This window comes from Fukomys damarensis, unplaced genomic scaffold, assembly GCF_012274545.1.
Source record: "Fukomys damarensis isolate Sample0158 unplaced genomic scaffold, DMR_v1.0_HiC HiC_scaffold_12, whole genome shotgun sequence".
NCBI classification, from domain to species: Eukaryota; Metazoa; Chordata; class Mammalia; order Rodentia; family Bathyergidae; genus Fukomys; species Fukomys damarensis.
In genome coordinates, this window is record NW_022900924.1 from 16523023 (window position 1) to 16536995 (window position 13973).

General features: G+C 41.8%; 1 protein-coding gene across 9 annotated transcripts in view; it reads left to right on the plus strand.

Annotated features, from left to right (window-relative positions):
* Nucleotides 1–13973, plus strand: part of Atxn2 (ataxin 2) — an 84162-nt gene that overhangs the window by 69321 nt on the left and 868 nt on the right. For 5 of the 9 annotated variants that reach the window (XM_033762433.1, XM_033762434.1, XM_019204550.2 and 2 more), the window contains 4 exons: nt 2973–3026; nt 9785–9930; nt 10997–11224; nt 13292–13460. In XM_033762433.1, coding sequence (XP_033618324.1) covers nt 2973–3026; nt 9785–9930; nt 10997–11224; nt 13292–13460 — 597 coding nt within the window. The remainder of the gene's footprint in view (nt 1–2972; nt 3027–9784; nt 9931–10996; nt 11225–13291; nt 13461–13973) is intronic. The other 4 variants (XM_033762435.1, XM_019204553.2, XM_033762436.1 and 1 more) reach the window with 3 other exon arrangements.

Genomic DNA, 13973 nt, shown 5'->3' on the forward strand with positions numbered 1-13973 from the left:
CAAAAAAAAAAAAAAAAAAAAGATTAAGTATTAGAATAAAGGCATTTACTTTTGTAAAATGCTGGGATTTGGTCTTAATAAGGCCTTTTATTGTGAATTAGACATTTTAAATTTAAAAGTGTATTTAGAAAATATTTCTTTCAAGAAGCTCTTGCTAATTTGATTAAAAAATACAGTGACAGATTGATTTTTTTTATTATTGGAGTTATAATCTGTTGTTGAGCTTGTGTTAGATGTCTTAACCAGGACCAAGAGTACATATGTGAGAAGGTAGAGTTGAGTGCTCACACTGGCTTTTGTGCCACTGATCCACATTCTAGTAGTTTCCAGTTTGCTGAAAGCTTAAATGAAAAGTTCATTATGATTGTTAATATATTTCTGATGAATACAACATTTTCTAACAAGTGGAAAAAAAAGTGCTTTTTTCCTTTTTTCTGGTGTCCTTGGAATAAGAAAACCTTTGAGGTCCAGGGATTTAGCTCGGTGGTTCCACCGCCTGCCTCGCAAGCACAAGGACCCGAGTTCGATCCCCGGTACGAAAAAGAAAAGAATACCTTTGAGCTGAATCTCCATCGCTTCTAGAGCCATTTGTTTACCCGTGTTTTTGAGCCACTGTAGTAGTGCTGTGATGTTGTGCAGATTCCTGCTCCCCAGTGTTTACGCTCACCACTCGTTGTGTGGCTTTGTCTTTGCGTGAGTGGCCAGTCATTTGAAACAGTCTGCACAGTAAATCTGTATTTTAGGTACTCGTGAGTTTTGTAAACATCATCCCCAACTTTGTCATCTGAAAATCATTTGGCCTGGTACCCTGAAGTCCACTCAGGGGTAGGCAAATAGGAAATATGGCAAAGAAAACATTGGAGCTAACTTGTAGGCTCATTGGAATGAACTGATCAGAATCATTTCTGTCATTCCAGGAGAAAATTCATCAACCAAATCAGAGTTATTGTATAATTTACACAAGTTGTATTTAATTGTTCTCTTGTGGGGGCATACGAGGGTAAAGTGACTTGATATCATTTCTGGTTGGTCAAGATTATCTTTTGAGTATTTCAGATATTAAAAAGTACACTAGGACATGAGTTACGGTAAAACCTTGCTCTCTGAGCAGAATTCATTCTGGAAACAGGCTTGTAATCCAAAGCACTTGTACATCAAAGCAAATATCCTCATTAAAAATAATGAAAACTCTGATGATTCATTTTGCACCCCAAAAATATTCATATAAAATGATTACAGTACTGTAATATAATATAAAATAATAAAGAAAATACAAAGAAAAACAAATTAACTCACACTTACTTTGAAAATCTTTGTGGCTTGAGGGAGGGAGGCAAGAGAGGAACGTTACTGTGCAGGACGACTTTAACCCTCACAGAATCACTGCTGTCTACTGGCTCCGATGGAATCTTTCTTTGTGCACAACTTTAGTGAGGAACCTATCCAATGACACTTGCTTTTGACTCCTTTTGAGGATTTCACAGAAATGTGACATTGCAGTTTAAATTTATTAGAAATGTTTGCATGTCTTGCAGGACATTCTTAGAACTTGTTACTTGAAATCCAAGGTTTTACTGTATTTTGTTCTTTGCCATCATAAACCATAATTTAATCTGCTAAAACAAATTTTTCATTACTTGTCAGTAATTTATTTGAATTATATTAGACCTTTATTATGACTAATTTAAGCAGAACATTTTATGTACTTCTTATAAAGACAAAACTTGAATGGAAGTGCCGATTTTATATTAATTTCTCTTGAACAATGTATATTCTATATTCCCAAAAAATCAAATACTTAAATTATTTATTTTTAAGCTATATCTTATGTAGATTTAAAGTTCTTTTTAATGCAAAATAAGGCTTTATGTACCCAGAGGTTGGTGATAATTTTGTTACCTTTTGTCATTCATTGTTTATTGTCAACTCAAAAGTCTTTGAAAGTATAAAGGACTGCAGAAACGACTTTTTTAAAACTTTTGATATAACATGTTATGGAACACTTAAATTGCTAGAATAAGAGATGCATACATTTTAAGTTACTGTTGAGCTTGTAATCTGTGTAACTATTTAGAAACGACATTTATTACAAACCTCATCTCTTGACTGTAGCCTGACTTTCATCATTGCCTCTACCCTCCAGTTCCTCACTTCTAGTCTGATAATTCTTCTAATTTGTCATCATGGCTGATTGCAACTTTGAGAAACAGTACCAGTAAAGCTTTTTTTTTTTTTTTTTAACTACTTAGAGCCATCTGGAAGAATTAGATCCAGAATCCTTTTTTGGTTTAATTTTAGTAGTTTGATGCAAATAAGTTTAAAAAAATACCATAAACAAAAAGAAATATAAAGCAGTATCTCACCCACACACAAAATGGCCATCCTGGTAGTGTCGGGTATGTCCTTCCTGGGGCACATACATACATACATACACAGCAGTGCCTCTGTAGATAGTGTACTCATGTTATTTTGGTTTTGGTACCAGGGATTGAATTTGGACCTTGTGTTTGCAAGGCAGGCGCAGCACCACTGAGCTAAATCCCTGGGCCTCATGTTTATATTATTAGAACTTTTGAATCTCTTACCAGATCCCTATAATGGACATTTCTGTGGTTTTGCAAAATTGTGTATAACTTCAATTTGCTAAATATTGATTTATTTGGGTACATTATTTATATCAAGGTTGTTCAGTGGAATGTCATATGTTGGTCTTTTTATCAGGTAATGAGGCTTACTCCTTTCCTTTGTGCAAATCAGCCTGCAGAACTTGACACTTCAGTACAGAAGAAAAGTGTCTTCTGGTTCAGTCCTTTTAAAATTCTGTAGCAGTGTTGAAAGTGCTTGTCATCGCTTATAAAAAAAATTGATTGTGCATGAATACAAAAAGATTACTGAATATGTTGACCTATCCAGAAAATTAGGAAAATGCACACATCACAAGGCTAATTTACCTTTCTATTTCCCAAATTCAGCATGTCCCAAATTACCATACAACAAGGAGACAAGCCCTTCTTTCTACTTTGCCAGTGAGTTGGGTTTTTTATACTAATTTTATTGTACAGTAAAACACTTTTTAAAGAATACTTGTTAAGGGAGCAGACTTGTACAATATTTTCCTTGTGCCAGACAAAATCATTCAAAGATTGTACATCTATAAATTCAGTTTTGAAAAAGGACATATAACCCAGCTTAAGAAAGCTGGAGTTAAAAATTAAGTTGGTTCAGAAATTAATTTTTGCATACCAAGCAAACACATAACTATTTAGGAAATGCCTAATTTCCCTTATTCAGGGAAACTTTTCCTGAATAGCTAATAATTTTTATACCAAGCTATAAGGTTAGGTATGTAGAACTTAACACATTTGTTTCCTTAGTAAAAGAAAAAAACCTGTACTAACTAGGAATTTTAATAGAAGGTAGAGTTGATGAGATGATAGAGGAAAACACTTCTGTCTTTTCAGTCTTTGCCTGGCTAAAGGTTTAAAGTTAGTGGTGTATGGCTGAAATCTCAGCTACTAGGGAGAAGGGGGCAGGGGAATTAAAAGTTCCAGGCCAGGCCAGCCTGTCTTAATGCTATGACACCCTAACTCCAAATAAAACCGAAAGGCCTGGGGATGTAGTTCAGTGTTAGAACACTTAAGGAGTGTGCAAAAGGCCCTGTGTTCAGTCTCCATTACTACCAAAAAAAAAAAGTTTATTATACTAAAATATCAGACACATTCAGAATGTGAGCTTCATTTAACAGGAAAACATTATGTCCAGAGACTGCCTCTGGTAGCATATCGCTTTCTTCTGGACACATTGAAAAGGGAATGCTCTCTCCTAAATGGAGAAAATCTGGGCAAAGCTTTGTTTCAGAAATTGAATTTGCAAGTTAGGTCTTCATATTTATGGGGCAATTTTTTAAATAATGCGAGGGCCAGGGATTTAGCTCAGCGGTTCGGTGGCCTGCCTTGCAAGCGCAAGGACCCAAGTTCAATCCCCGGTACCCCTCAAAAATAAATTAATTAAATAAATAAATAAGGCAGGTCATGGACTTTGGTGTTTGGATAGGGAGGGTACTAATTAGTAGAAATCCTTTACAGATTTATGCAGTTAATATTGCGAGGTGCGAGGGCCAGGGATTTAGCTCAGCGGTTCGGTGGCCTGCCTTGCAAGCGCAAGGACCCAAGTTCAATCCCCGGTACCCCTCAAAAATAAATTAATTAAATAAATAAATAAGGCAGGTCATGGACTTTGGTGTTTGGATAGGGAGGGTACTAATTAGTAGAAATCCTTTACAGATTTATGCAGTTAATATGTGGCATTTTGTGTGATACTGTATTCTAGAAGTTACTAAGGATTAAAATTCTTATATCAGGGAATTTTGAAAACTCTTGATTCATTATCTGGCTCTACTAAATGCTAGATTTAGCATTTGGAAGCATTTTAACTTTAAATTGTCAATTGTGCCATGACTTGGTATCCAAAAATAAGTTAATAAGTATTAATTTATGTGGTGCTAGGAAATTTTAAATAATTTAATCCTTTAATAGATGCTCTTTAAAAAGGAGTCTTGCTGTATGTATATACTATTAAAAGGAAAGTGTATCTGTGACTGTAGTGTGTAAAAGACAGTGTCAGTGGTTAACTTTATTATGTGTACAGTTTGAGGTCTCAAATGTAGTTATCCTCACCATCTTACTGTCTCTGTTAGTAGTTATGGAGCATTTTCCTGGTAAGTAGCTAAATGGCCCTTCGTCATCACACCGAAGTGTTAACTGCCTCAGCACAGCTTCCCCTGAAGGGATTATCTGTATCTGCTAAAAGAAACTAATGGGTTGCTATTTGTAATTTAATTTGCTGCTTTATTTTCTCTCTAAGCCATTTTGTCATAGTTTGATCAAGTTGCCTTTTTTTCTCCTTTGAGAGTTTTCAGCTTTTGTACATATGTACTTTTCAGAACTTACCATTACATTTAAAAGTTGATTTGTTTTGTTTCATTTTTAAACTTTTGTAGTGCTAGTGATCTCTTTTTACTTGTGCATCCAACGTCAGAATGCCAAAACCAAGTTACAGATTTCTTCAATTAAGATCATGGCTTAGAAAACTATTTTTGGAATGTATTTAGTGTTGTAAGGATTTGACTGATGGTATATTTAGAATCTTGAATATTTATGCCAAGAAACATGTGGAATGGGAAGCTTCTAGACCAAGTCTGGCCCAGAGCAAAATAAATTTATTTATTTATTTGTTTGTTTATTTATTTATTTATTTATTGAGACAGCATCTTGCTATGTATGCAGTTCAGGCTGGCCTCGAAACTCACTGCGTTCCTCTGCCTCAGACTCCCAAGTGCTGGGACTATAGGCATGAACTACCACATCTGGCCAATACTACTGTATTATCTTGACCCAAACTAGAAGATTTCATGAAAGCTACCTAAATTTTATAAATAGATGTTTAACTGGTAAGCAACTACATCAGAATTTCAAGGAGAACTCACTTTTATTTTTAACCTCCCTTGAATCTTTAGTTAAAATTAGCAGGTATAACAAGCAGTTAAGGCTGGACGTGGTGGCGCATGCCTGTAATCCCAGCACTGGAGAGGCTGAAGCCGGAGGATCAGTTCAAAGCTACACTGGGATACAAAATGAGTTGAAGGACAGGTGAACTACATAGCAAGACTCAGGGGGTGGGGTGGGGGGAGCAATTAAATAATAAATGTACCTACAATTCCGTGCTTGCATTTCTCTTTGCCCATTTTTGCTATACTTTCTTGTTTATTCTTAGTTCTTTTTCTGTGTCTCTCTAGTCTGTTTGGGGTGTTTTTCTGTTTGTTTGTTTGTTTGTTTGGGTTTTTGGGGGGTACCAGGATTCAAACCTCAGGACCTTGCACTTGGGAGGCAGGTGGTGGAACCACTGAGCCAAACAAAACCCAGCCCCCTCTTTATTCTTTTTCAGATACTTTTTTCCTTGTCCTTTTAATTTCTTCTTACCCCTTTGTATCAGTTTTAACTGGCCTTTCAAGGAACCAAACTATATTTTTCTCAAACGTACTGAATTATAAGTTTCACATTGTCCCCACTCATTTTTCAGTTCAAACAGAAAAGTTCCTTTATGTGGTACTTTAAGATACTTTGTTAGATTTAGCCCAGTGGTTCCGCCGCCTGCCTTGCAGGCTCAAGGACCCAAGTTCAATCCCCAGTACCAAAAAAGAAAAAGATATTTTGTTAGAATATGCACAAAGGAAAATATTTCTAATTAAGCCTCCTTAAAATTTTATTTTCAGCTTACGATGTATATACTACATCTCATTTTTCTCTCTTTTTAATATCTTGTAGTTCACTGGTATTTAGGGAGAAAATTAGTTTTGTTTATTTTTGTTTTCCTTTTTTTGGTTTAAGAGTAGAAAAATTTATTGAGATTGCTCTTGAGAGACAGGAAATAGGAGAGGACCCCAAAAGTGGGTTGCCTTTTTTTGGGGGGGGGAGACAGGGTCTCACTAAGTAGTTAAGACTGACCTGGGATTCACTATGTAGCCTAGGCTGGTCTTAAACTCACAGTGATCCTCCTGCCTCGGCCTACCAAGTGCTGGGATTATAGGCATGCGCCACCACGCCTGGCTCATTTCTTTTTTTAAGCAAATCCCACATACATTTGTAGAGCTTGGTTCCTTGCAGTAGTTTTGCTTTGCATGCAAATTAGCTATACCTTGGAATGCTCTATAGTCTTAGAATATTGATAAATTTGTATTACAGATACATTTTTTAAAAAATGTGTAGTAGAAGCCAACTGTGCTGGTTCCAGGCATGTAGTCCCAGCCACTTGGAAGGCTGAGGCGGAAGGATTGAGCCCCAAGGTGTGGGGTTTCCCTGGGCAACCTAGTAAGACCCCAGCTCTTAAGAAATACATGATCTGGGCTGGGGATTTAGCTCAGTGGTGCCACTGCCTGCCTCACAAGCACAGGGAACTGAGTTTGATCCCCAGTACCCCCCAAAAAACCAAAAAACCGTCGAAGAAATACATAAGCTAGAGATATAGCTAAGGGGATAGAGCATGTCTCAGCATAAGTGAGGCCCCAGCAACACAAAAGTTTAAAAATTTGTAGCAAAATATTGTGCCTTTAATTTTCTCTATGTTTTTTTCATTTTATGAGTACTTTAATTATGAGACTTGATGGGTACAGTCATTGTCCACAATGACCATGTATTTATGCACAAAATAATATAGTGCTCAGATTGAGTTTATTGTTTTGCAGTGCTGGGCAGGTGCTCTTTATCACTGAGCTGCCTCCGGCCCTATTTTTAAATTTATTGTTACTTTTCAATATTCTTAATACTTTGCTTAGAAAGTAACTAAAAATGTTAAAATTTTCTAATTAAAATCTTTTGGGGGGAGTACCGGGGATCAAACTAGGGTCCTTGCACTTGGTGAGTCAGGCGGCGAAACTACTGAGCTAAATCCGCAGCCCAAAACTTCTTGAATATAGTTTAAACATTTAAATATTTTAGACTCTATACTCTGTGAAAACCCACAAATGGAATTTTGGAATTGCTTTCCTTCAGGCAGATTTAGTATTGATGCAAATGATACATTTAAGAAGCTGAGGAGCAGGGCATGGTTGTGCACATCTGTAATCCTAGCACTTAGAAGGCTGAGGCAGGAGGATCACTGAGTTTGAGGCCAGTTTGAACTATACCATGAAACTGTCTTTTAAAAAAGCAACTATAGGGGCTGGGGATTTAGCTCAGCGGTTTGGTGGCCTGCCTTGCAAGCACAAGGACCCAAGTTCAATCTCTGGTATCCCCCCCAAAAAAAACACACATAAAACTTTAAAAAATAAAAAAGCAACTATAGGGGCTGGGGATTTAGCTCAGCGGTTTGGTGGCCTGCCTTGCAAGCACAAGGACCCAAGTTCAATCTCTGGTATCCCCCCCAAAAAAAACACACATAAAACTTTAAAAAATAAAAAAGCAACTATAAATAATTAGACTTTATCATCCAGGAGAACTTTTTGTGATAATGGAAATATGCTATGACACTCCTTTGTCCAATCTAGTAGCCACTAGCTGTGTGTGGCTATTCTAATTTTCCCAAAATTTAAATGTGTTAGGATTTTTGCAAGAAGCAATAAAGTCAGATTCAAAATTTATGTCAAGTCTTTTAGACCAAGTCAGTGTCTAAACAATTTGGGGGAACTAAAAGTAAGCTGAGGACGTGTGAAGGAAGAGAAGAGGCCACTTCCGCAGATGTGTGGAACTACATGATGCTCAGGAAGGCACTCAGCACAGTCAGTTTCGACTCTTACAAAGGTTCAGAGATAGGTTGCTACAGTTTCCTTAAAATGTTCCAATGTGTGTTACTCTTACAGTCTGGAAGTCTTTTCTAGAATGCAGACAGAACTTCGTTCTAAATGCCCAGTAAAGAGTAGGAATGCCAGCTGTGGCGTTGGCAGTGGATGCACAGGTGACCCTAGCACTGACGCTTTGCCTTGTCCTTCCCTTTTCTAAGAGATACATTTGCAACTGAGATAAAATATTGGTCTGGAGCTGTGGTGGCTCTCGGCCTGCAGCATCAGGCATTGCGAGGACTGCTTTGTGTGCCTAACCCCACATCCCATCGCTGTGGGCAGTAGCAGCCGCAGATGCCCTGTCCCTGCGTGTGCTTGCTTCTCTCCTGTCTGTTTGCTAACGCATTATGTGAAGAGCGTGAGGAACTGTTTGGTATCATTTCTGTGTGTGGGCTCAGCTTCTGAGGGATTGTAGGATTCATTTCTTGGGAGAGAGCTGAGAGTTGCTATTGGAGCCATGGCTCTGTTGGAGCGGCCTGTTGTGTGCTCACTGCCACAGCAAGGTTAAATATGTTGTCTTGTGCTCTCCAAAGTCACTGAGCAGTGGGACCCCCTCGCTGATTTTCTAATTGCTGTTTGGGGAAGACATGGGCAAATGACTTTGTACCTGATCTCTCTTTTGTATGACCCAGGCTGAGAGTCTAAAGAATTGGCTCTGGGTTCCTATCTTTTGGTGGGGGTGGTACCAGGGATAGAATTTAGGACCTTGCGCTTGAGAGGCAGGCGGCATCACTGAGCTAAGTTCCCCGGGGCTTTTATCTTTTATCTTAAAATGATCACATTTTATCTTAAATGGGCCCATCTTTTCCTTTGAAGTTCTTTTTAAAGGTGTTGCAGTTCTTTGAGGGGAGTTGTTTTTCTACATAACTTAGGTAATTTCAGCTTCTAGATTTTTTTAAAACAAAGGTGAGAACTCGGTAGTAGGGCCCCAGGTTCTTGTTCTTTCTAAGACTGCCTCTACAGGGCAGAATGGCTTCTGTGATTTCAGAGATGATGGTCATTCAGCGGTAGGTAGAGAGCCCTGACCTTGTCAGGCTCCTGACACAGCCCCTCTCTCAGCCCCAGGCCAGAGCATGCCTCCAGGGCAGTAGCTTGGTGAGCTGGCCAGGGAATGGCCTTGGGGAGGGAGGACAGAGCCTGTGGGCATGGGGAAGAGACAAATGCCATTCTTTGAGCAGTTTCTGACTAAACTTGGCAAGAAACCTAGAGACCAGGAGTAAATTCAAACTAGATTTTAATATAACACATACAGCTGTATTATACAAATGAAACACTAGTCTGCTTGTCAGGCAGTAACATATTTAAGACCAGTGATGGTTCAGTGGTCGTAGAGGCTGGTAGTGGCATGTGTCCAGATTGCAGCCTTCGAGGAAGCCCAGCCGCTGAGGGGTGGAGGAGTGATGCTGGTCTGTCACACGTCAGTTGTACACGCTGCTTTTCCTTTTACTTTAGTTTCCACGGGCTCCCTCGCGCAGCAGTACGCACACCCTAATGCTACCCTGCACCCACATACTCCACATCCTCAGCCTTCAGCCACACCCACTGGACAGCAGCAGAGTCAGCACGGTGGAAGTCATCCTGCACCCAGTCCTGTTCAGGTAAGGAGGAACTCAGGCCTGCATGGCGCTGCTTCCTTGTTTTCCTCACTGAGTGCTTTCTCAGTGCCACGCACTGTATCATCAGAACACATAACGTGGTCACCATCTTTCAGTCAGCACATAGCTGTTGCTGCTCTAGGGTAGGAGTAGAGGTTTTGCAAAATCACATTAAGGCTGTGTGTGGTGCTCTACACCTATAATCCCAGCTACTCAGGAATCTAAAGCAGGAAGATGACAAGTTTGAGACCAGCTTAGGCAACTTAGCAAGACCCTGTCTCAACATAAAATGGGCTAATGATGTAGGTCAGTGGTAGAGTGTCCATGAGTTCAATCCTTAGAACTGCAACAAATAAAATTTAAAAATAAAGTCCATAATTGAGAATGAGGGGATTGAATAAGCTCTGAGGGGTTGGAAACCTACTAATTGAAAGCTAATTAATCTCCAGCGCAAAAAAAAGAAAAAAGAAGGCTAATTAAGTCTAGGGCCACTGACCTTTATCTCCAGCCCTTTTTATTTGGCTGTCTCACTGAATTACCCAAACTGGCCTTGAAATTAGGATTCTCCTCCTGCCTCATCTTCCTTGAGTGGTGGGATTATAGGCGTGTACCACCATGCCTGGCTAAAAAAATCTAATGTAAAAGTCATGATTTAAGATGAAGCAAATTCTAAAAAAAAAGAATTTCAACTTTAGAAAGTTAGAAATAAAAATTGCAAAATAGTCTTTTAAAAAAAAAGGTGAAGCAAATTCTTTCTTGCTTGGGACTTTAAAAGTTTCATTCTTGCCAGGGATTTAGCTCAGTGGCACCACACCTGCCTTATAATCACAAGGTCCTGAGTTTGATCCCTGGTACTGCCCCCACCCAAATTCATTTCTAAAGTTTATGTAATGGGGGTTTTGTTTTTTAATAATGTCTGTAGTCACGTTGGTTCAGGAAGCAGTTAGGGTTTTTATGTTTGTTTTTTGCACATTTGTCAATTCCCTGGGTCCATGGTCTTGTTTTATCTCTGCTTGAATGGGAACTTTTAAAAGAAGTCTCTTTCTCGAATCTTCCTGATGCTTTGCAGCACCATCAGCACCAGGCCGCCCAGGCTCTCCATCTGGCCAGTCCACAGCAGCAGTCAGCCATATACCACGCGGGGCTTGCACCAACCCCACCTTCCATGACGCCTGCCTCCAATACGCAGTCGCCACAGAATAGTTTCCCAGCAGCACAACAGACCGTCTTCACAATTCACCCTTCTCATGTCCAGCCAGCATATACCAACCCGCCCCACATGGCCCATGTACCTCAGGTAATCAGGGTAGCCACCTCTCTGTGAAGAGTGCGTAGGACATGACGGTTTTCAGAAGCAGCGAAGAGCAAGCCGCTCTCCAGGCCAGGACCCCCATGTGTGATGCCATTGCCTGTCTCCCTTCCTCGCTCAGTATACCTGTGATCTGGCCCTCAGTAAATGTTGGTGTGGTTTTGTAATGGGATCAGTGAAGTTGCTTATCAGTCGGTCTGTTAATGTTTTCCAGCTGAGACCTTAAAATCAGCTTTGATTCTGGAATGCAACCCAGTCCTTCTTTCCTTTTTGTGTCTGCTTTGCTCCGTCTATAGTTTCCTCTCTCTATATATGTCATCGTATATATAGATAGATATCTATATATATATCCCCTCCACACACACACGGAAGCCTGGCAGGAGTAGAGGCCGTCATTCTTGGCTCCCTGAGATGACTGCACCAGGCCTGGCAGCCTGAATGTCAGTCCCGTGAGTTCCAGGGCAGTCTGGCCGGCTGTTTTCTCTGGTCATCCCCCACCTGCTTTGGCCACGTGTTGTGCTTCTGGAGAAGGCCGGGCCTTGCATTTGATGCAGTGTAACTAGAAGCTGAACGCACCCAGGTATCCTGTTCTTAAGGTGTGGCCCTGGAGGTCTCTGGTGATCCTCCGGGGTGAGCCTGGCAAGGTGGAAAGGTGTGGTGCTGTCTGCATCAGCTGCTGACAGAGGTTCTATATAGGCTGGAACACATTGGCTTGTACTGAGGAGAACGGCACTGGAGTTGGGCTCTAGTGCTGTCTCAAGGCCATCCATGGAGCTAGCTGTTCAGGGTGAACTGGCTGTATTAGCTGTCTCTGCTACTTCATACCAGAGCTCTTAAGTGGGTCTAAGCAAGACCCACCTCACTCATCTCCATTTCCTGTCAAGTAGTGCGCCTGTGAGGCTCTGGAAAGGTGTGGGCCAGAGATATGATGCAGTTGGAACTCTGTCTTGGGCTACCTTGTTACTGGAGGTCCACAGTTGCTGGCACATTTGGAATCCATACCCTGCGGAGGTCAGGTGCTACAGTCTAGTGCGCTACAGTGGCTCCGTAGTGGGGAGGGGGCCATTGTGGTCAGTATGGGTCAGCGTGCTTTGATGGAATCAGCTTTGAGAGTTGGGGTCCTGCAGGTGTCTAGCAGAGGCTGGTGGCTAAGTAGATATGTGAACTTAAATGTAAGTTGAGGTTCCTAAAAACCTCACTTTTGTGTTTTTGTGCAGAAAGCAAAAAAGGTTTTTACAGGAAAGTCAAAATATGCCATTTGATTATGTGAGAGTAAAAACAGTGTTTTATTCAAAGTTCACGGCTTAGAACAGTACACAGTATGGGAGGCAGAAACGAGGGCTCTTTCTGGCCCTGCCAACCCCTTACAGAGCTGGAGTCTCACTGTCTGGGCTAAAATCTCCTTCCCTACTTGAACTTGCTGTCACTCGGTATAGGGGCACTGGGCTGGTCAGGTAATTTCAGACTGCTCTTCCCATCTCACTGGAGCTGTTAGCTGCGGCCTCCTCCCGCCATGCTGTATCAGTGAACCTTTCGGAGAGAGAAGGGAACCTGAGTTTCTTCGCCTTAACCGCCTGGTGAGCAGGCCTTACCAAGGGGAGTAAAAGCAAGGAGACGTGACCCAGACATGGCATCCGACAGTCCCTGCTTATCCTGTAGTGATCTGCTTTCCTATTGGAAAGGGACGTCTCTGTCAAACATCTTCAGGCCCCATAGGTAGCACCATTGTGTCTTGTCCTAGTTGAGAAAGCTGGTCAGGATCAGGCCTGCCCCTTTTGAGAACTTGCCCAGTTTGCAGAACTCAGTGATGAGCAGTGGTGGCGACTAGAACATTGTAGCCCTAATGTTTACCCAGGCTCACTTGGTGGCTGCCCCCCAGCCCTGCAGCTGCCACCAAAAAGGTGAGCCAGGGAATGTCCCCAGAGAAAAAGAGAGGGGCCCAAGGCCCAGCCTTTCCCTTTCCTTAGAGTCCCAGCCTAGCAAAAAGGAACACAGTTAATTTGTTGTTTAAGCCGGAGATGTTGCCTGTATGCGTAAAAGAGCTCTCTGTTTCAGGCTCATGTACAGTCAGGAATGGTTCCTTCTCATCCAACTGCCCATGCGCCAATGATGCTAATGACGACACAGCCACCCGGCGGTCCCCAGGCCGCCCTCGCTCAAAGTGCACTACAGCCCATTCCAGTCTCGACAACAGCGCATTTCCCCTATATGACGCACCCTTCAGGTGAGGCGTGTGTGTGCAGGGGCCGCCGGGGCACCCCAAGCATTCTGCTCGCACAGGTCAAATGGTAGGCAGGGCCAATGCTACAAGCCCCGCGCTCGAGAATAGCAAGACCCATCCAAGAGTGCCCAGGAGGGACTTCGATGGTCAGTCAGTGTCAGGGCCTGAGGCTTCTGGGAGCCGGTCTGTGTGTGTTCTGATGGTATGCAGGATGTGGCTTGGTGAGCAGCAGCAGCCGCCGCATTCGGGTCGCTGGTGCATGCCTAGGGCTCAGTTGGCCTTCCTTGTTATGAGAGGCTGGGCAGGGCAGTGTGTTCCTGAGTCCCCACAGGCTGACACGTGGGGGGTTATGGACATGGCAGATCGATTGTAGGTTGGAGAAGATCCTGATGAGCAAGTGCTGTGTGTGGACTGGTTTGAGTGTAGCGTCAGCCCCAGCCTATGCCCTGAGGGGAGGATGCCCTTGATGGTGCTCCAGTACTGGATGGCTGCCATGGCAGTGCTGCAGTCTCACCT